The 20,778-nt window shown below is 42.4% G+C and overlaps 1 protein-coding gene across 1 annotated transcript; it reads left to right on the top strand.

The window, feature by feature from the left end:
• The first annotated feature begins 1,494 nt into the window (after positions 1 to 1,494).
• On the top strand, positions 1,495 to 20,648 carry aff3 (AF4/FMR2 family, member 3). Its single transcript, XM_040005586.1, has 19 exons — positions 1,495 to 2,502; positions 4,361 to 4,405; positions 7,746 to 7,823; positions 8,902 to 8,935; positions 9,046 to 9,103; positions 11,465 to 11,516; positions 11,754 to 11,788; positions 11,930 to 12,119; positions 14,189 to 16,165; positions 16,311 to 16,429; positions 16,543 to 16,708; positions 16,794 to 16,897; positions 17,432 to 17,495; positions 18,928 to 19,064; positions 19,167 to 19,238; positions 19,342 to 19,435; positions 19,527 to 19,576; positions 19,688 to 19,893; positions 20,009 to 20,648. The coding sequence occupies exons 1-19, from the start codon at positions 2,431 to 2,433 to the stop codon at positions 20,128 to 20,130; spliced, it is 3,675 nt and encodes a 1,224-aa protein (XP_039861520.1). The 5' UTR covers positions 1,495 to 2,430; the 3' UTR covers positions 20,131 to 20,648.
• Positions 20,649 to 20,778: the final 130 nt, after the last annotated feature.

Genomic DNA, 20,778 nt, shown 5'->3' with positions numbered 1-20,778 from the left:
GAACTCTAACGTATCAGCCTTTTTGTGTCCATATCTCATTCTTCTTCCGGCATCCCCCGAAAGCCATCTGAGCTAGAGAGACAGCTCATATTTTATTGTGACAAGGCAAAGTCCATCCAAGAGCCAGAGTTACTTCACAGGCCAGAATGCATTAAGCAGAATAATGGATGGGCTAGACAAACACACAGTGCCAAAATGTCAGAAAGAGAGATGATCAGACATACAGTACATTTTCTGTGGAGGGGTTGAAGCCTACAGCAGGACATGACAAATTCAATTTTCCTCACAACATGCTTTCAGCCAAAGATTTTTTTTCCATGTGAGGTAAAGCTTTGCATGTAGAACTGCCTGCTGCAAAACTAATAATCATGTTTACCTGATCTTATAGCAAGAGTAAAATCAAAACAAGACACAGGAGCGTAAATCAGGTGCAACATGAATGTCCCTTTATGGCCATAAGAGGCGTGTGAAACAATGTACACAATGTGCTTGATTTGGCTCCCTTTTTGCCAAACTTTACTACTAACATATAAAAGTGATGCATGTTTACTTTGTTGAATATGCTTGCATAGACAACTATATGTGTGCTGATTTTCTATGGGCTATAATATGTGTGAATCTATGAGACTGTTTAAAGCTGATAGGAAAGTAACGAATAACTTAAATAACCACTCATTGCAACCTGTGAATGCAGAAGAGCACATAAAATATTGCACCCTGAAGCAGATGGGCTACAGGAGCAGAAGACCACACCAGGTGCTAGCTCTGTCAGCTAAATGCAGGACAGTGAAGCTGAGTCACTGATTATTGTTGCTGAATATGTCCATCCCCTTATGATCACAGTGTGCCTGTCTTCTGATGGCTGCTTCCAACAGGATGGAGTGTTGCAAAGCTTAAATCAACTGTCTTCAAATCTTGTCTCGCTACCCTGATCCCCAACCGGTCTCTGCAGATGTCTGCCCTTCCCTGAGCCTGATTCAGCTGGAGGCTTCTTCCTGTTAAAAGGGTGTTTTTCCTTCCCACTGTCACCAAGTGCTTGCTCAAAGGGGGTTGTTTCATTCTTGTGGTTTTCTCTCTATTACTCTAAGGTTTTCACCTTAAAATATAAAGTGCCTTGAGGCAACTGTTGTTGTAATTTGGTGCTATATAAATCAAATTGATTTAAACTCATTACAACCAAGGTATGCATAGGAGCATCTCTGAAACACATTGAAACACACAACACATTGAGCTTTGAAGCATTTACACTACAGCAGCAGAAGACCACACCAGGTGCCACTCCTGTCAGCTGAGAACAGAAAACTGAGGCTACGGTTCTCACAGGATCGCCAGAAATTGGATAATCGAACACTGGAAAAACATTACTTGGTCTTATGAGTCCTGGTTTCTGATGCAACACACCAATGGTGTGGCACATTTATTTTATTTTATTTTATTTTTTTCAAATCAATGTTTCAAAGATATTGAGATATAATGTTGGGGAGGTGATGTATTTTTTGGCAGACTTCAGGCACCTTAGCGCCATAACCTACCTGTGTATTGTTGCTGATAATGTCCATCCCTTTATGACCACAACACACCTATCTTCCAATAACTACTTCCAGCAGAATAAAGCACAGTCTCACAAAGCTCAGATCATCTTGAACCTGGATTCTTGAACATGACAATGAGTTCTCAAATGTCATCAAATTTCAGTCCAGTAGAGCACCCGGGGGATGTAGTAGAGCAGTAGATTCACATTATGATGACTGTGTGATGCTAATCTGTCAATATGGACAAAAATCTCAACAAGGTTCTGTTTTGAGAGCCTTACTGAATCTATGCCATGAAGAATTAAGGCATTTCTGACCGTAAAAGAGGGTCCAACCTGATACTAGCATGGTGTGCCTGATAAAACGTGTATGCAGAAACCAAGTTCTTACTCTTTAGCTGTTATCAACTTCCCATATCATGTCATGCTATTATTTTGTGCTCGCTGCAATGCCCCAAGTAACTGAAACTCGGTGAAGCTTGCGGGATAAATAAGGCTACTCATCCCTTCACCCTGTTCGTTAGACTGGATGTCCCAAAACGTTTTCTAATTCTACATCATCGAGTGTGTCGTCAGTGGTGCACTCAACAGCTGACGGCTTATGATCTCCCGTTTACGCACTTCAAACTTTTCGCACATCCACAGGTCCACTGAGTCGTGATCTCTCTGGTGTGAGCTACGCGTGTCATCCGTGACGTCGCCGGACCGCCTACCTCGCCCTCGGTCTGCCTCTCCGGTGAGACTCCGCTGCCGCTGCTGCTGCTGTACGGTGGACCTACGAGCCGGGACCGATGCCAGCGTGATGATGGTGGTGATGGTAGTGAGGGAAGGATCGGATCTGCTAACACCAGTCCTCACTGGTATGGACGCCGGAGGAGAGCACTGACTATCCAGGAACCATGCCTACTGTCCTCGCTGGCAAAGGGAAACTTTCCATTGTCTGCTTTCTGCTCCGATGCGCATATTCTCAGGTGAGAGGGCAAAGAGCAGGGAATAGGTCCTACTTAGAAAACAGGAGTAGACAGCTTTATGTCACTGTGCTTATTTTATAAATGTCATGGATGTAAATGCTGCGCTTCGTCCTCGCGTTTAAAATGTCACAGATTTGTTCCTGAAGTAGTTCGAAAATATTATGTGAATAATAACAGGTTCATCTAGATCAACTGTGTAGTTAATATTTATCACTGTGTGCAGAATCGTGCTTTTTGCACTCCTTTAAAAAAAAATATATATATAGCATCTGTAAAATTTCCGTTTAAAGCTCAGATAGAAAAAGGCTAAAAATACCTTGAAATTGAGCATAGCTTCAGTAATTGAAGATACTTTAAGAATGTAACAGGTGGTTTGCAGCCTTGTAGGCTTGCATGCTGTTTGCTGCAGGTATTGTGAGGGGTTGTGGTTTGTTTGGTCCAGAGGGGGTTTACTCATCTGGGTATTGCACCAGAGCTGGAGCCTGTGATGTTAGTAGGCATGAACTTGTTAAACACATTGCACACGTAAAGTAGCACTGTGTGACTGTAAGTGTTAGCTGATGAAGCAGGGCAGACTTTTTCCTGTGCACCGCCACAGGTACTAAAATACTATCCTTCTGTGTTTGTTTTTCATTTAGACCTAAGGCCTCATAACTGTCTTGTGGGTGTAGCAATGAGACAGCTCTTCACACACACACACACTATTTTCCTTCTGCAGGCTTACACTTCAGCCACTCAGACACCATAGTGAGTCATGCATGCGAGCAGAGACACACACACACACACACATGAATGCTTTTGCTGCTCTACACACACACACTGACATGAATTATAAAGTGCAAAGGAAAAGTTAAATGTGTAATTGCCTAAAAGCAAATTGTGAAACAGAGTCAGATCATTGTTCTGCAGGTCGGGGTTGATTCGAAACATCTGAACTCAGTATTTCTGCTGATACTTGGTGCAGCACTGTCATCTGTGGCAGACACGAAAAAACAAACGAAGAAAACCAAAACTCACAGTCAAGACGAAACCCACTCCCACGACACACACGGTTACACAGATGGGGAAGTGAAAGTAGCGTGAAGCATTTATTCTTCGTCTTAATGCTTGAGCTGCGTGGTTCTGGGTTTTTCATACAAGTGAGTGTGAATTTAAATTGTGAGTTCAAGTGTTTAAAAGGATAAATGTAAGTGTGTGAGAGTTAGAGACGGTGGGGTTGCCTAATGTGGATGGAAACAGAAAGTTGCTTGCAAAAGAATCAGCATCCGGCTGATTATCTGCAGCTGTGATTTCTAAGATATGAGTCATCAAGAAGCTTAAGAGTCATCCCAACTCTCACAGTTACTGTGTATGTGAGAGACTCTCAGGTTTACAGTAAAGTGCTACGCTAAGGTATGAATGCAGCTGCAGCAAAAAGGCGGGAAGCAGAATGCAGAAGGTGATTTTTTTTTTCTTTTTTCCTTTTTTTAAAGCCTGTTTGCATCCTTGTGATGGAGGCTGAAACGTAAAACCCGTGATCAACGCCCGGAGCGAGAAATGAACTAGCCCATGTATTTACTGTGTGTGCGCTGAGTGCATGTGCATCGCCATGTTTGCTAATCAGCGCGCCTAAGTGTGCAGTATTTGAAATTTAAATGAATACACCCACGCCTCACTTAACTGAAACTAAGATGCTCAAATATGATTTGTGTACACAGTCAACAATAGCTCTTTATTCATTGTCTAATTGGTAACTAAACCTGCATCTTCTGCTTTGAAGTGTTTAAAAAAAATTCCCTCTGTCAGGGAATATCTGTCAGTCCTAACCCTTAGTCACGTTCTCCTCAATTACCAAACGTCTGTCCTTCTTTTTCCTCAGGAAAGAGGAAGCCAACACAACAGCTGTGCCAAAGATATATTTGAGGTAAGAAATAGCTCATGTTTGATTTCAGTTTGTTTGTTTTTAAAGCATTAGCACTTATTACAGTGTTGACTTTAAACAACTGCCTTATTAAATTTGCCACCTCATATTCGAGATGTGTCTTGCACTTCTTACAGCTCTTTCATTTGATTGCATGTTTTGCAGAGTCATTTCAGTCTGTCTTTAGACTCAGAAGGCTGATTACAATTACATTAATGCTTAAGAGGAGGAAATGCCAGCAGCAGCTCATTTGTGGGCTGCAGCCTGTGCATATATGCATTATCAGTTCATCTGCATTTGCTGAACACTTCTGTCATAAATGTCAGGAAACAGTGGAAGATATCCAGCTTTTTTCCACAATCCACACTAACATTTAGATGTCATTTTGTCTTTGACTTTGGGATCTCAGGATACAGTAGCATTGATGATAATTATTGATATATTTTAATAGGACACATATGATAACATGGTTAATAATCCAGTATCAGATGCTATCTGGTCGACACTAGTGTGTAGTAGATTGTGGTTATTATTGCACCTCGAGGTTGATACCAGAAGTTTGTGCTTGTGTATCAGTTCATCTGGTTGCCTTATCACCACCCAGTAGCTGTAACTCTTCTCTTGTGCACCTTTTTTCTACAGTTACAATCGTTTTCCACACCTCTCACCTTTAACAATTAGGAAGTTATATGATAAATTAAACAGAAACTCCTCGTAGTGCAAAAACAAGAAGCATTTTAATTACAAAAACATACACAGATTTTTCTTTTATTTAAAGTTACTAAATGTTTACTGTTGACTGATACTAGCTAATCATTCTGACCATAATGAACCAGATCTGAGTGTGTGCCGAGCGGCCCACTGGTCTAAGTTGCTACCCTGTGGACGGTCACTAGTGTAGACTGAAGAGCAGGGCAAAGAAGAAGAATAGAGTTACAGAGGACCTGTTGGGGAAAGGTGGGAGGAAGATAGCAACACATAATACTCCACCTGGGAGATACTGTTGTTTTTAATGGAGAAAAGGGAGTGAGGGCTGGTGCTGTGTCCTTGGTGACTAAAGGAGAAGAGATAATGAAGTGAAAGGATGAGCGGAGAGAGGAAATACACACCCTCCAAGGCTTAATGCTGAGGGTGGGAAGAGGGAGGAGGAGAAGAGGGAGAGAAAAAAAAAGTCATTTAATGTACATATATATGTGTGTGTGTGTGTGTGTGTGTGTGTGTGTGTGTGTGTGTGTGTGTGTGTGTGTGTGTGTGTGTGTACATTATTATTTTTTGTCTTCTCTCTATCTTTTGTTTTTTCTTCTTTGGAAAGAGCCAGACTAGACTGTTTACCCCGGATTCCTGATTTTATGCCAAGCTAAGCTAACTGGATGAGGGTTTTATTAAACGCACAGATAATAAGAGTGCTGATAATTTACTTACCTGAACTCTTAAACAGAGTAAGTGCAGCAAATTAACCAAAATGTTAGCTGAATCCTTTAAGATCAGCTCCACCAACTCTCTGCCGCACACACACAAAAACACACTCACGCAGATCTTCTGACATCAAATCTGATAAAGCATGACCTTTTCCAGAGCATGCTCACCGCTTCAGCAGCCAAGAAACCCTCTGCTTTTGTTCTTTACCCAACGATTGCTGCATGTACGTATATATTACAGCCAGAGCTGCCATGCTTCCACATTGGGACACATCTGAGGAATCGCATGAGCTAAAATGGGGAATGAATGGTACAAAATCAAGACGTTTTGTTAGCATCTATGAGCTCTGGTTAGTCTGACTGCGGGCAATCTAATCAGAAGAGATTATGATCAGAGCTGGAGCAAAGGCGGTGTTCTGTGGATGCACTGCCTCCTGCGTGTGCCTGGTTTCCTCTCAAGTGCTGTGCAGAGAGAACAAATAAGAAATGGCGCACATTCTCGTAATAGTCCAGGTGTATAATAGTGTGTATTTACCACAGACTTTCACATGTCACCTCAGGGCGAGCTGCAACACACCCGCAAACGCACACACACCATCACAGTCTAATCTGTAAGTAGTAACACAGTTAATCATTTGAAATATACTATAATGTGTCATGCATCTAATGTCTGCATGGAAACTATTATTAGAACAAACAACATAATGCACAGGTACTCATCAGACTGACAGGCCTGACATCTGTTATACTAACCAAGAAATATACAGATTTTATGAGACTGTGACATCCCCATTAAAACTGCTTCAACTGTGGTCGACAAAGATTTATTTTTTAAAATGTAATGCATGTAATCTTAAAGTCTGAGAAGTTTATAAAATGTCCATCACAAGATCCTCGAATATGAAGTTGTGTCAAAAGCTAGTACAACTGTGTCAGTGTACAGGAAATCAAAAGCGAATGCTGATCTCTCTTTCTGTATAAATGAGTTATCAGGTGAACAGTTAGTAACCTGAATAGCACAACCCCCCCCCCCCCCCCCCCACACACACACACACACACACACACACACACACACAGTCACTGGTGGGAGCACATTTAATCTGTGGTAATAGCTGAAACACTGCATGCTACAAGAGTGAACCGAAGACCCTGCACTTTGTAAGTAAAGCAGTGTTTCCTGTAGCAGTCCATGACGGGTGGGTCGATGATTCTTTTAGTTACTTCCTTCTAAGATCTTTGAGGAAATATTTAAAAGAGATCAATCCAGCAAAGCTACGTTTTCACTTTTATTGCATGTTCTACAATTGGTGATTGTACCGGCGCACTCAGCACTGATGAGCATTCGTTGCGGTTCGCTTTCAGATGTCTTTCATGCTCTTCTCCCCAGGGCTTCCTTCCACAACAAATGTTGTGATGAGCTTTTTTGTGTGTTCTGACTCACGTATTGAATACCTTTGAAAATGCAGAATGAAAAATGCAACAGCTCTGTGGTGCAGTCCTCCTGAAAACTGCAAAATCATGTCTGTTTCTAAATTTATTAGATCACACTTTGAGCCCAAAATGTTCCGTTTTGTTCACATTCAAAGCTAGCGAGCTGCTGTTACATGCACCTGTTTTTGTACATCGACAGCTCTGGTGAGCCGGGGGTTCTAATTCACTGCACACTGATCACAGATGTTTCAAGCGTGCAATTCACATCTCTCAACTTACACAAGACAGGGACGCTAACCCATATTCACAGCCAGACACGCTCCCCCTGGTGGGGAGGAACAGTGTTCATAATTAGAGTCAGCTGTTAAACATGGTGCTCAGGACTGTAGAGAAATGAAGAAAGTTCTGCTGATGTAGTATTCAGGAAGATTCATCCATCACAGTGGCATTTCACCATTGGCCTTTGACCCCAACTCTGCATTTCTGCTAAACAGGACATGACCCAGTCCTGGAGGGACTTTGGGGACTCCTTGAGGCGTGACCCAGCACAACGAATCCTGTACAACTCTAAGGTATGTCTGTGACTTTGTGTTTATCTTTAATGTCTGAAGTTCAGCTTTATTACTTCATTTATACATCATGTTTGGGGTTTTATTTGTAAAGTAATGGTTTTCTGTATGATTATCAGTCTCTCGCATCGCTGTGAAAGGATTTTGGTCAACTCTTCTTGACAACATTGGTTTAGTTCATCAAGGTTTAGGTATTCATTTATGTGTAGCTCTCTTAAGGTCCCACCACAGCATTTCGATCCGGTTGACGTTTGAACCTTGATTCTATTCTGTTGTAGATTTGCTGCTGTGCTTGGGATCTTTGTCCTGTTGCATGACCCAGTTTTACTCAGACTTCAGCTGTTGGACAGATGGCCTCCTATTTGACTCTAGAATAATGTGATATACAGAGTTCATAGTTGACTCAATTACAGCAAGATGTCCATGTTGTGGGGCTGCAAAACAAGCCCAAATCGTCACCCATCCACCACCGTGCTGACAGTTGATATGAGATATTTGTGCTGATTTGCTGTTTGGTTTTCTCCAAACGTGGCGCTCTGTGTTATGTCCAAACATCCAAATACTTAGATCTCCTCTGTCCAAAGCACCGTGTTACAGACGTCTTGTGGTTTTTTCCAGATGTAACATGTTGTTTTTAGAGAGAAGAGGCTTTCTCCGGTTCTACTTGTAGTGTCACGAACTTTAACATTTAACATGTTAACTAAGGCCTGTAGATGTTGCTCTTTGGTTTGTTACTATTTTTCTAGAGGTTTGCACGATCTGACCTGGAGGTGAAGCTGTTGGGATGTAAATTCCTGGGAAGATCTGCAGGTTTTAAAATTTTGTTCAACTGCTCAGACTTTCACCTCCTGGTTCTCATCTGTGTTTGAGGTTGAAGGACTGAGATTACGCTCGCTGTTTCTGAATCAGCGTGTCTGTGGTTGGCAAGGAAAAACAAATGTGTGAAAAAAAACCAAACCTCAATCACTTCTGGTGATTTTCCTGCATATTATGAGTCAATGTTTATCTATAGGGACGACACATTTTTAACTGTTAAAAGTGAGATTTACTTACAGTTGTTTTGTTGTCTGTCTTTCCAAAGGATACCAAACAGCCAATTACACAACAAAGGCAAAGTATGTTTTTGCCGATTTTTTCTGTCAAATTTGAATATCTGACATTTGTCATCATTTACAAGCAGCTCCCTGTTATTAGTGTTGTAATCTGGTTTCTTTCTCTCTGTCAGACCGAGGGGATGTTCCGCTGCGAATGGCCCGTCACCCTCATGTGGCCCCCCACAAATCGTAAGTGTGGCCTAAGGAAACACGATCCTCTGATGTTCCTCAAGCTTGAGCTGCTTCTGTAGAGCGCACACATACACACACACACACACACACACACAGAGTGATGAAACACATCACAAATACTCGTGTGTGTCTCGACAGCTTCTGTAAACTGTATTCATCAACCTCATCGTGTCAGTAGCTGCAAGGAAAAACATGAGTGATAGCGAAAGAGGGGCGAGAGATGTAGACATCTCAGGTCAATCAGCTAACGGTGTTCCAGGCTACAAGTCGGGTTAAAGGTTACTGAACATTCCTGAAAGCTGTCAGTGGAGACCGATGTGCTGCTGTTTGTTAACTTTTTACATCCTCCTTTTAACGTGAAACACATGTTGAGTGGTGTAAGCCAACTATACAATTTCACAACCTTTGTTATGTAAGACAGAATTTTTTTTTTTGGGGGGGGGTGACTTTACTAAAATATTTATAGAAAGTTCTTTTTAAACATTTGAACATGTTTCTGCAATGTAAATAAAGCTTGTGCAGTTACATAATATAACCAATACATAACCAGTCATCTTTCTTTACTGAAGACAATATTGAGTAAAGGGTTTAGCAGTGATTGGTTAATCTGACTTAGTTATCTTTGTATAGTTTAAGAGCCAAAGGTGCTTAATTTATTTGGTTTTAAAACTGAGTTTTATTTGTTTTGGGGAGAAAAATAACTGCATTGAAATTTAATTTTGAAATAAAAAGAAACTTAAAGTACTGTACAAAAGACTTAAACCACCACTCAACTCTTTATATTTTATTTCCAAGGAGCCAGACTTTCTTGTCATTTTGAAAGTCTTGCAATGTTTTTCTTTGGACTTTGGTTGATTTTTTTATTTAGTCCTTGTACCTGACCATTTTCAGAGGAATATTTTGTTTGGTTTTGTAAAAAACACTAGGCTAGTGGTCTCAAAGTCAGTCCTTTGTTATCTTGGCTGTGTGCTTAGGTTCGTTGTCTTGTTGGAAAATTAACCATTGCCCCAGGTCCAAAGGGCTCAGGAGCAGGTTATCATCAAGAATGTCTCTATACCCTGATTAGTGTCCGGATTCAGTCCTCCTTCTGAAAACATCCCCATAGCATGATGCTGCCACCACTTTAGGGATGATATTTTCAGGTGATGATGGCATTCACACCAAAAAGCCACACCAATTTTTTGTTTTTGCTCAGACCAGAGAATTTTGCTTTTTATGGTGTCCTTTGGCAAACTCCAGTTGAGCTGTCATGTGATTTTACTGAGGAGTGTCTTCATCTGGCCACTCTACCTCACAGGGCTGGCTGGTGGAAGCTTCTCCTCTCTCCACAGAGCAATGCTGGAGCTTTGTCAGAGTGACCATCAGGTTCTTGGTCACATCTCTTATTAAGACCTTTCTACCCCAATCGCTCAGATTGGCAGGGTGGCTAGATCTTGAAGACTCCTGCTGGTTCCAAACTTCTTCCAGTTACGGATGATGGAGGCCTCTGTGCTCACTGGGACCTTTTAAAGCTGCAGAAATTTTTCAGTATCATTCCCCAGGTCTGTTCCTTGATACAATCCTACAGGTCTGCAGACAATTCTTAGACTTCTTGGCTTGGTTTATACTCTGAGAGGTACAGTCAGCGATGGCATCTTATATAGACTGCCGTGTGTCTTTCCAAATTATGTCCAGTCAGCTGAATTTACTCCAATACAAGTTGGAGAAACATCTGACAGATGATCAAGGGAAGCAGGATCCACCTGAGCTCAATTATGAGTGTCATGGCAACATGTACTTGATACATGTTATACTTTTGTTTTGTTTTTTTAATCAATTTGCCAGAATTTTACACAAACTTTTCATTTTGTCTATATGGGGTCCTGAGTGTAGAATTTTCAGGTGAAAAATAATGAGGGGCGGCTGAAGACTTTCACACTCTTTTTCACTGCACTGCAGCTCTTAATTTTTGAAGACATTAATAGACGGAGCTGTTCATGGAAATGCAAATGTCAGACATTAAACACCGTTGAAGTGTTTACCTTATAATGTCAAATTGAGCCCATTTGAGAACACTGCAGATAACCATCCAGATAAGTGAGTGGATTTAAACCATGTCCTGGTTGCACCCTCATGTAGTTTCCACTAATGAATATATGTCTGAAGATCTGTGGGCTGTGTTCAAACTTATCATTTCAATAAAGAAGAACACAAACGTTTGGAAGTGCTGAAAATTTGAAATGCATCATTCTGATAGACTGATTAAAAAAAATGTATCAGATCGAATCAAGTATGGGCTGTGAAAGGTGGTTGTCCGGCAGGAGAGATTAGGTTTCAGTTGGTTCTTGGCTTTGTGACTGTGTATTTGTTGGTTTACAGCATGCTCGCCGATGACTTGAAGCTGAGCAGTGATGATGAGGAAACTCCCACGGTAGGTAACACTCATCTTCCCATATTGTTGATCATTTCTTTGTCAGTAGTCTTGGCCTGAGGCGGACATGATTAGAAGATATTGAGAATCCTTGAGGAGACAGAGAGACTATGCGGGAGAGTGTGTGAGGACAGAGAAAGCCAAAGGGAAAGAAAAAGTGCCTGGCTTCTCCTCTTGAATGACACTTTTTCTAATGTGTATAATAACAAATTACTGTGTTTGTTTTGTGTCCCACAGGTGATTCATGAGTCAGCTTCCTGGGACAGACACAGGTACCTGCTTACAAATCCTTCACTTCCTTTTCCTTCTGTATGCCTGTAAATATGAGTTAAATATTGTGAATAACAACAGTATATATGCCTGCGTACCCCCTCTGACCCCTCTCTGATGTTTGTGTGTGTGTTGACTGACAGCCTGTCAGCACAGCGAGCGCACACACATGGCAGGCGAGTGAGACATTCCAGCTCAGACTCCTCAGGCTCAGACTCCACCAATGAGTCAGGCAGCAGTAGCTTTCATTCCCGGAGCCCAAGCCGGAGTCCAGAAGTTCACCCTGATCCCGAGTCACCTGCCAACATCCAGCCACTGTGCAACAACAAGGAGGTACCAAATGCTGAAGCCACAGCCTCCCCGTCTGCGTTCTCCGTCTTCTCTGCCCATGTCTCACTTGTTTCTCTCCTTCTCTGTTTATGAGTCTGAGGGTGATTTCTCTGCAGGGAGTTGTGGGCTTTAAGGCAGTTGACAGCAGGTGTGGAGAGGGACAGAGCAATGAGGAATGCATGCAAGTGGGAGAGGAAGAGGACTTGGGGGTTGAGGGGCAGAGGTAGCTCGGAGAACTAGTGCGTAGGTGTCGTTTTAAAAGTGTGACTCTTAAAGAGAGAAGCCCTCGGGATGTGGAAGTCATCAAAACCTGAATTCGGGTTGAAAGTTACAACTAGACCTTTTTCAAAAAACAGATATTACAGCAAAAATAATGTGGACTGCTTGTTTGTTATTATCTCAAATAAATACATTTTGCCCATACCCTGGTGTAGGCCAGGGTATGGGCTGTTGGAGGTGGGGGGCATTGTAGATGTGTGTTGTGTGGGAAATGAAGGGGAAACCAGCTTCTCTTCTATGAATGGAAGGCCCTGTATGACATAGCATAGACTGTATTACTGAACATGCACGACATTGGGCCCCTATATAGAGGAAGGGAGTGTGTTTGTGGGGAGGGAGGGGGGGTGTAAACCATGTGTTTTTCATTTACGTCAAGTATTTGAGTGTCTCCCAAGGAACAGATGGGGGGTTGGAGTTGTGGAAGCAGCAAATCCAGAGTTCCAGGTAGTGAGAAAAAAAAGGGAGGGACAGAAAAGAAGGAGGGGAGGCAGTCAAGAGGGCACAAGAGATGCAGTGTCTTCTCTGGAAAGGGAGCGAGGGATGAGGGTAGGAGGGCAGAGGGGTCACTGTTTGGCTTGAGGAGTGGAGGTTTAATTTAGCTCCTGGTCAGCGAAGACAGAAAAGAAGTGAGCACGTAAGAGAGAGAGACGTTTGCGCTCCAGCTGTGAGTAAACTCTTTGTTGTTTTTTTTTTTTTTACGTGAGTAAAAAGCTCCTACTTTCCTTCTGATTCTTATGGTTAGCAAGCCAGTTGTTGAGCAAACATTAAGTGAGTCATTTGGTATAAGTGGATGAGGGGTTGAGCTACTGTAACCTCAGTCCGAGTCCACTGAGCATGCGTTGGAAAGTATGCTGTTGAAAGGTTCTAATGTTGGAATTTATTTATGAGTCATAATCCAGATTTGTCATTTGGACTTTAAATAGTTTCACAACAGCTGAGCCGGTGAGGTATTTTCTCATGTGCTGTGAATGTATTACAGTTTTACATGTTTCTATTAGAATGTGCAGATAGTGTGATATAAACACATTTGGGTGAGGCTTGTATCATTCCTTACGATGGTTGAATGAAAGATTAAGTGATCCAGAATCGTCTGTTCGCCCTGGATTATCACAAAATTAGCCCATAATGATGTAAAATAGGTCAGGAGGTTTAATTACTCTCCTACTTATAGTAGTAGTGTAATATCTTGTATTTTTTTTTAGTAGTATTTCATGATTTAACGTTTGACCTTTCGATTGCACGTGTAGCCTGCAAAAAATTTACTGCATAATTAAGTCCTAACCTCTTGCTTTATTAGAAGCCCCTGCAATCTGGCAAGTCTCCACTGCTTTAGCATCGAGCTGTTTCTTTCCTCAAACTACTGAAATCATTCCACACTCTGTTCTATAAAATTATTTTTTTTATGATTGAATTGTTCACTCACTTTTTATATCCTTTTGTGTCTGCTTTCTAGACACATTCAGATCAGGTTGATGTAAATAAGAATAGGTTGATGACAACTTTTAAGGACCTCTTTAGCCAGCATTGCCTTTTTATGTTGGAAGTAGTTGAAAAAAAGTACATAAAATAGAATTAGAATTAATTCAGCCAGTGGCAGTGATAAAATGCTGCGTGCATATGGCTATGTCAGTAATAATAATTCAGATCTCAGTGGATATAGCTGCATAATAGCATTTTTATTATGTTGTTCCAGCCTATTTCTGTATGTTGAAATCCCCACAATCCCCGACTGTCATCAATATTTTATGATTAATTTGTCTTTTTATCTCTCTCTGTTTCTGTGTTTTCTTAAGCCTGATCACCCCCCTGCTGCCCAGTGGCAGTTAGATAAATGGCTGAAGAAGTCGCGGAAAAAATGTGCCAGCACTGAGCAAAATCCCTCCCAGACTATTCCAGGACGCCTGCACTCTCCCCACACCCACCGAGCCCCATCCCCAGCAAGGTCATTTGACAGCAATCAGGAATACAGCCCTAGCCAAAGCCCTATTCCCAGCCCACAGTTCAGTTACAGCAACAACAACAGCCCCCTTCCAAGCCCTGGTTACAGCTACTGTCCAAGTCCGAGCCCATTTACCAGCACCTGTCAAAGTCCCAGCCCTAGTCCAAGGCACAGCCCAATTCCAAGTCCAGTTCTAAGTATTTGCCCCAGTCCATGTGGGACACTAAGAGACAGCCGTAGTCCTAGCCCTATAGCTAGAGATCCTCCAAGAAGCCCGAGTCCCAGTATACCTGCTCCTTCCAGGGTTTGTCACTACCCTGAGTTTCAGAGTCAGAACCAACCTCAACCCAGTCAATCAACCAATTCCCACAGGATAAAAATTAGGCCATGGATCGCCCCGGTGTCTGACACTAATACAAATATCAAGTCCACGAGTAATACTCATCTTCAGCCATCTCACAAACACAGGCCCAAGACTCGACCACCACAGGACCAAGGCCAAAGTCAGACTAAATCAAAGGCTTCTGTCATTTTAACCTCTAGTCAGAATCAAAGCCACACATCTAGACCCAAGCCTAACTTTTATCCAAACTCTAAACAGCTGGCTGATGCGTCCCAAACTAGAAACACATCACAGTTTGCGCAAATCCAGGGAAGCAGGTCCAGTCACAAGCCCCGACCTCCATTTCAACCAAATTCTCAACATAGCCCCACAAGAGCAAAGCATTTAGTCCCTACTGCTCGTGAAATCAATCCTATTCATAATTCTCAATCTACCTCCAGAGCTGCTAGTAATCCTGGTTGTGGGCCAAACTCTCAGTCCATCCCTGGCCTCAAAAAACACAGGTCCAAGTCTTGGGAGGCCACTGCCCCCACCACTGTGAATGTTAATCACGCGAAAACAACACCGAAAAAACCTCAAACTAAGAAACAGGAGGTGGAACGCAGAAGAGATCATCTGACCACAGGAGAGGGGAGAAAACACGAGAGAAAGGAAGATAGACAAAAGGAAAAACAGCAAGGGAAACGGGAGCAAAAGGAAGACAGGAGGCTGGCGGAGGAGCAGCTATTGAGACGGTCCTGGATCCAGAGTTCGGCTGAAGAAGAGGAGGGGGAAGAGGAGGAAGGAGTGACGGAACAGGACAGGAGGAGAGAGGAGACGGCAAGAGAGGAAAGTCGGAGGAAGAGGGAGGCGCAACAACAGCGACATAAATGGGAGGCCAAACATAAAGTCCCTACCAACCACTCACATCAGCAAGGGGGGACAAAAAAGCAGGGAAGAAGTGAGGAGGAGAGACAGTTCCAGCCAGACCCGTCGCCTCCTTCATCTTCACGGTCCCCAACTCCTCAGAGAACATCCTCCTCATCCTCTTCTTCGTCCTCATCGAGTTCAGATTCTGAATCTGAATTTCAAGCTCCGATTACCAAAGTCCCAGCAGACTCCACCTCTCAGAGGAAACTCGCCAAGCCAGGGCAACAGGGCCCAGGAAGGCCTGACGCCAGCAGGCCTAAGGTGGTGCAGCACAGACAACCCAGCTCAGGTAACCCGAGTGAGGACCAGCAAAGTGCGGGGAAGCAAAAACTCTACACCCTCGTCCCCTTTGGACGAGGGAACAAGGCTGCACCCCACTCCCAGCGAGGGCTCCGAAATCTGGTGGTGCACATAGACCTCTGTCTTCTCAAGAGGGTCCCAGACACTGCTACTCAATCCACTCCTAAAAAAACCTCCTCTTCCTCCTCATCCTTATCAGCCAAGGACAAGCAAATTGAGACTATGAAACACCTGCACGTCCCTGAGACACAGACTAAAGACAGCACAAGAAAGCGCAAGGTAGACAGTGTTTCCTTTCAATCTTTGCCAAATGTGACGTGCATGTCCACAGAAATGGAATAAATCATTGTGTTCTGCAGGAAAAATGTCATTGGAATACTTTTGTATGGTCTCATGATGTACATGTGTGTTTGTGTGTGACCAGCTGGAGAATGGTGTGTCACACAGAGAAAACAAGAGGAGTTATGCAGACAAAACCTCAGGCCACACAGAGTCGTCATCTTTCACAGCTGAGACTGTAACGACTGATACCGTGGACAGTGGGTAAGAAAAACTCTGACAACACACTTCAGTTTGCACATACAGCCACGTGGCATGCACACCCAGTTGCACCGATGCAATTTAATCCCATATTATGTGGCATTTGTATCAATCAGGTGTGTGGAGGACGATTTGGACAGTAAGAGGCCGCTGTCTCCGCTGTCTCCCTTGTCTCCCCGGCCCCAGAGCCCCGAGATCCCCAAGTCTAACTCCAAAACAAAAGCTGCAGAACAGCATCACACCCACAAGAACAAAGACAAGAACAGAGATTCTGCGATAAAGGTAGCATAAACAGCTACTCTAAATAATGCCAACTCCACTTATTCCAACCATTTTTGCTCATCCCCGTCTCCTTTCGTGCACTCAGCCCAAGATGGAAGTGGAGTGTGTGAAAGTGTCGAAGCAGCCCCAGCCACCACCTGAGTCCTGGAGCACTGCAGCACAAAGGGGGACTGTGCCAAACCACGAAACGTGAGCGATCCCGCGTAGTCCACACAGTCCATTCCTGCACAGCCCACGCTGCCTTTCTGTCATATAAAAACACAGACTGACAGTCTATGTAATCTTAGTGATGATATGTAAACAGGATTATATAATAAGATTCCTCAAAAATCACTATAATTAACCCAGATTGCATTTCAGACAATGTGTAATTAGATCATAATGAAGTTGTCAGGGGTCACGTGATTACATTTTGTTCATGTCTTTTAAAATTTTGAACTATACTTTAAAATTAGGAAACCTTTGCGATAAACACAAAACCCCATGTTTCACAGTAGATAAGGTCATTTGATTTACCCAAGTGTAAGTGCTGAATATTCAAAATACATTTAATTTGCTTTGCTAATACACTTTTTAATTGAAAAACATCACCAACATTCAGTACTTTCATTTTGAGACCATTACATTTTCCCTTATATCACCCAGTATGCTCTGCATGATCTCATAAAATACTCTTTACAGTCTGTAATCAACGTTATTGTGTGTTTGTCTTTTTTTTTCTAGTCCTCACCATGCTGAGTACTACTTACATGAAGCCAAAAGGATGAAGCACCGTGCTGATGCCATGGTGAGTCTTTGATCTTTGCTTGAATATAAATTGTTAATATTGAAATTATAGTTATTGCAGATAACGTGGAAGAAGTTTGGAGCTTTATTTATTTATTTTTTTTAAATCTGTGTTCATTAAGCATGCAGTTCTTTGTCTCTGTGTAGCTTTGCATGATTCACAGTTCAAAATAATCCTTCTTTATGCATTTCTGGACTGTGATGTAGCTCCTCGCTTACAGTGTCTCCGAAATCACAGACTGCATTTAAAAGATGGGCATAGCTACTGTGACATCACCCATCTGGATTATGAACATGGAAGACCCTTGTTAACAAAGTGACCATACTTGGATGAGAGTAGGGAATGCTAATTTATCAGCTAATGTTAACAGGCTTGGTTTGGATGCAGCACCCAAAAACTTTGTGGGTGCACTGCAAAATCAGTGTTACATATAAATAAAATACACAATCCAAAATTTCACTCAGTGAAACAGCGCAAAACTATTCGACAGTGTGTAGCTCACATTATTATTTGTTATTTGTCGGATAATAGAAGTAAAAATTAAAAAACAACTACTCTTAATGCAGGCGTTCACAACGACTGCGTGATGGATTCATTTGTTTTTTCAAACTGAGCTTGAGTTTTCAGATTTTTCCGATCAATCAGACCACTGCATTTGGCAATAAACGTGCACCAGTACTGAATATACAAATAGTGAAATAACCCAATTTTACCTCAGACACACAGCCGGATGCTGCTCTGAGTCAGTCGGCTCTCTAAAATGATTTCTCTCCCTCCTAAGATGTGTTCCCAACTCTGCCAACATGAGCTCAAACTGCCCCACTGACATCCTGAAATATGCACGACAGCGGCCGCGATACAGCTTCACCTCCTGAAATTCTCCATGCTGCTGCCTTTTCCTGGGAATCGAATGAACACAGACTCTCAGTTTCTTCTTTTTCTCGTTTAGAAACCTCAGGAGCAGCTGATCATCCCAAACAAATTAGAGACCAAAACTTTTTTTGTGCCAGGCTTTAAGTGCTATAGTGTAAATATGCCTATCAAGTTAGACGTTTTAACATTGGGGTCTTTGTGGATTGACTTTTTTTTTTAAGTGGCCAATCCAGGAATTGCAAGAACCATCTGAAATGAAACATTTACAGCACTTTGAAGCATACCCTTACAATAAAGATTACACTGACACCATCTTCTGGTATAAATTGGTTTATATCAGGGCGATTGGGGTGCCAGCCATACTTACAGCCAGTTTAGAATCACTAAATAACCTAACATTTTGGCTTCTTTTGCCTCTCCAACTGTGGGAGGAAGCAAGCTACTGGATTCAAACCCAGAACTTTTTTGCTGTGACAGTGCTAAACATGTACCACTGGGCTGCCCACAAAAAAATAACAAATAAAATAATATTTTGCCTCTTTTGATTATTTCTTTCCAGGTCGACAAGCTAGGAAAGGCTGTGAACTATGTTGATGCTGCTCTCTCGTTCATGGAATGTGGGAAGGCAATGGAGGAAGGGCCGCTGGAAGCAAAGTCTCCTTATACCATGTATTCGGAAACAGTGGAGCTCATTAGGTGAATGACATTTCAATGCTAAAGCGGTCACAAGTCATTTGGATTTGGATATGTGCATAAACACAAATTGTGGCTCTGGTGTTAAAAAGCCTGTTTCTTAAGGTACGCAATGAAGCTGAAGAGCCACTCTGGCCCCGGGGCGAGACAGGAAGACAAACAGCTGGCGGTTCTGTGGTACATATTTCTTCATCTCATCTGTTTAAGCCACATCTATCATCATACTGAAGGACATGCATTTTGAGGATGATTTTGCGCCATGTCCGACTCTTACCCACAGTTTCCGATGCCTGGCCCTCCTTTACTGGCAGATGTTTCGCTTGAAGAAGGATCACGCGCTGAAATACTCCAAAGTGCTGCTGGATTACTTTAAGGTACATCTAAAAACAAGTCATTTACTTGAAAACAAGTCAACTTTTATGTGTGGATGACACGTCAATAAGCCTTGTTTGCATGTTGTTACAGAGCTCTCCTAAAGTGCCTACTACCCCACCCGGTTGGAGTGACTCTGGGAAGTAGGTGGATGATAACTTTGAATGATCGGCTTTTTCTTTAGCCCATTTAGTCCACTGAAACCACCGCTGATTGCCCATCACTCTGTTGTGTATGTGTGTTTTCACTCTTAGGGGTACAGGAGGACCCCCCTCTTCACTCTCGCCTAATACCAAACACCTCGCACGGGTTTCCCACGAGGGCAGCAGCTCTGCCTCCCTCATAAGCATTCCCCACCGTATCCACCAGATGGCAGCAACTCACCTGAACATTACCAACAGTGTGCTGTACAGCTATGAGTACTGGGAGGTGGCAGACAACCTTGCAAAGGAGAATAAAGGTAGTGGTGATTTAAACAGGAAATAAAAAGGGGAGAGATTACCGTGAAAATATGTCAAATGCATTTTAGTTTTCAGATGTTTTAAGACCAATATCTTTTTTTTCTTCCTCATCAGAGTTCTTCAACTACTTGAATACTTTGTCTGGGCCATTGACTCTTCACAGTAGCATCGCTCACGCTGTCCAGTACACCAGGCAGGCCCTTCAGTGGATACGCATTAGTGCCAAACTCAACTAACTTAGAAAGGATTCACTATAACCTGCCCACTGGATCTCATTGACGGTAGAGGAGGTAAAACTCTGGAGAGCACTGAGATGGATGAACTCCCACAGAGCCTAATAACCCCCACAGTATGTTTTGGTGCATACGCTTCCTTACTGTGTGCACATTAAATGAGCCTCTTAACCATTTGCCAAATGTCCCTCGGACCTTGGAGGATTCACATGTATGTTCAAATTCACCCGGAAAGCCTTTTTCATACTTTGGAAGTAATCGTTAATCTAGCAGACTTTTTCTCAAGGGGCCAAAGCAGGAGAATATCCTTAAAAAAAAAAAAGACCTACAACTGGAGAACTTGTTTGCATCTTTTGCTAATGAGGGTTGTAATGATGTACTTTTTTTCATTGTTTTTACTGTGCAATATTTGATGGATGGTTTGTTTTTAGAAAAAAAAAGAGGAAGACTTGCAAGAGAATAAAATGTTTGTCCCTTTTTATTTTTGAGTGTGGAGTTACATAAAGAAACTTTGTACTGAAGAGGTCCCTCTGTCGGTTTACAAATTGGGTCTGGTTAAGGGTTACATGGAAATACATACAGGATGATAATCTTTTCCCTCAATGAGGAATATTTCTTCTAATAATCAGCATGAAACCCATCAGAAACCAC

Source organism: Simochromis diagramma, unplaced genomic scaffold (genome assembly GCF_900408965.1).
Source record: "Simochromis diagramma unplaced genomic scaffold, fSimDia1.1 OVJJ01000501.1, whole genome shotgun sequence".
NCBI classification, from domain to species: domain Eukaryota; kingdom Metazoa; phylum Chordata; class Actinopteri; order Cichliformes; family Cichlidae; genus Simochromis; species Simochromis diagramma.
Note: the sequence above shows the minus strand (reverse complement) of the source record. Positions and strands in the feature narration are given on the sequence as shown.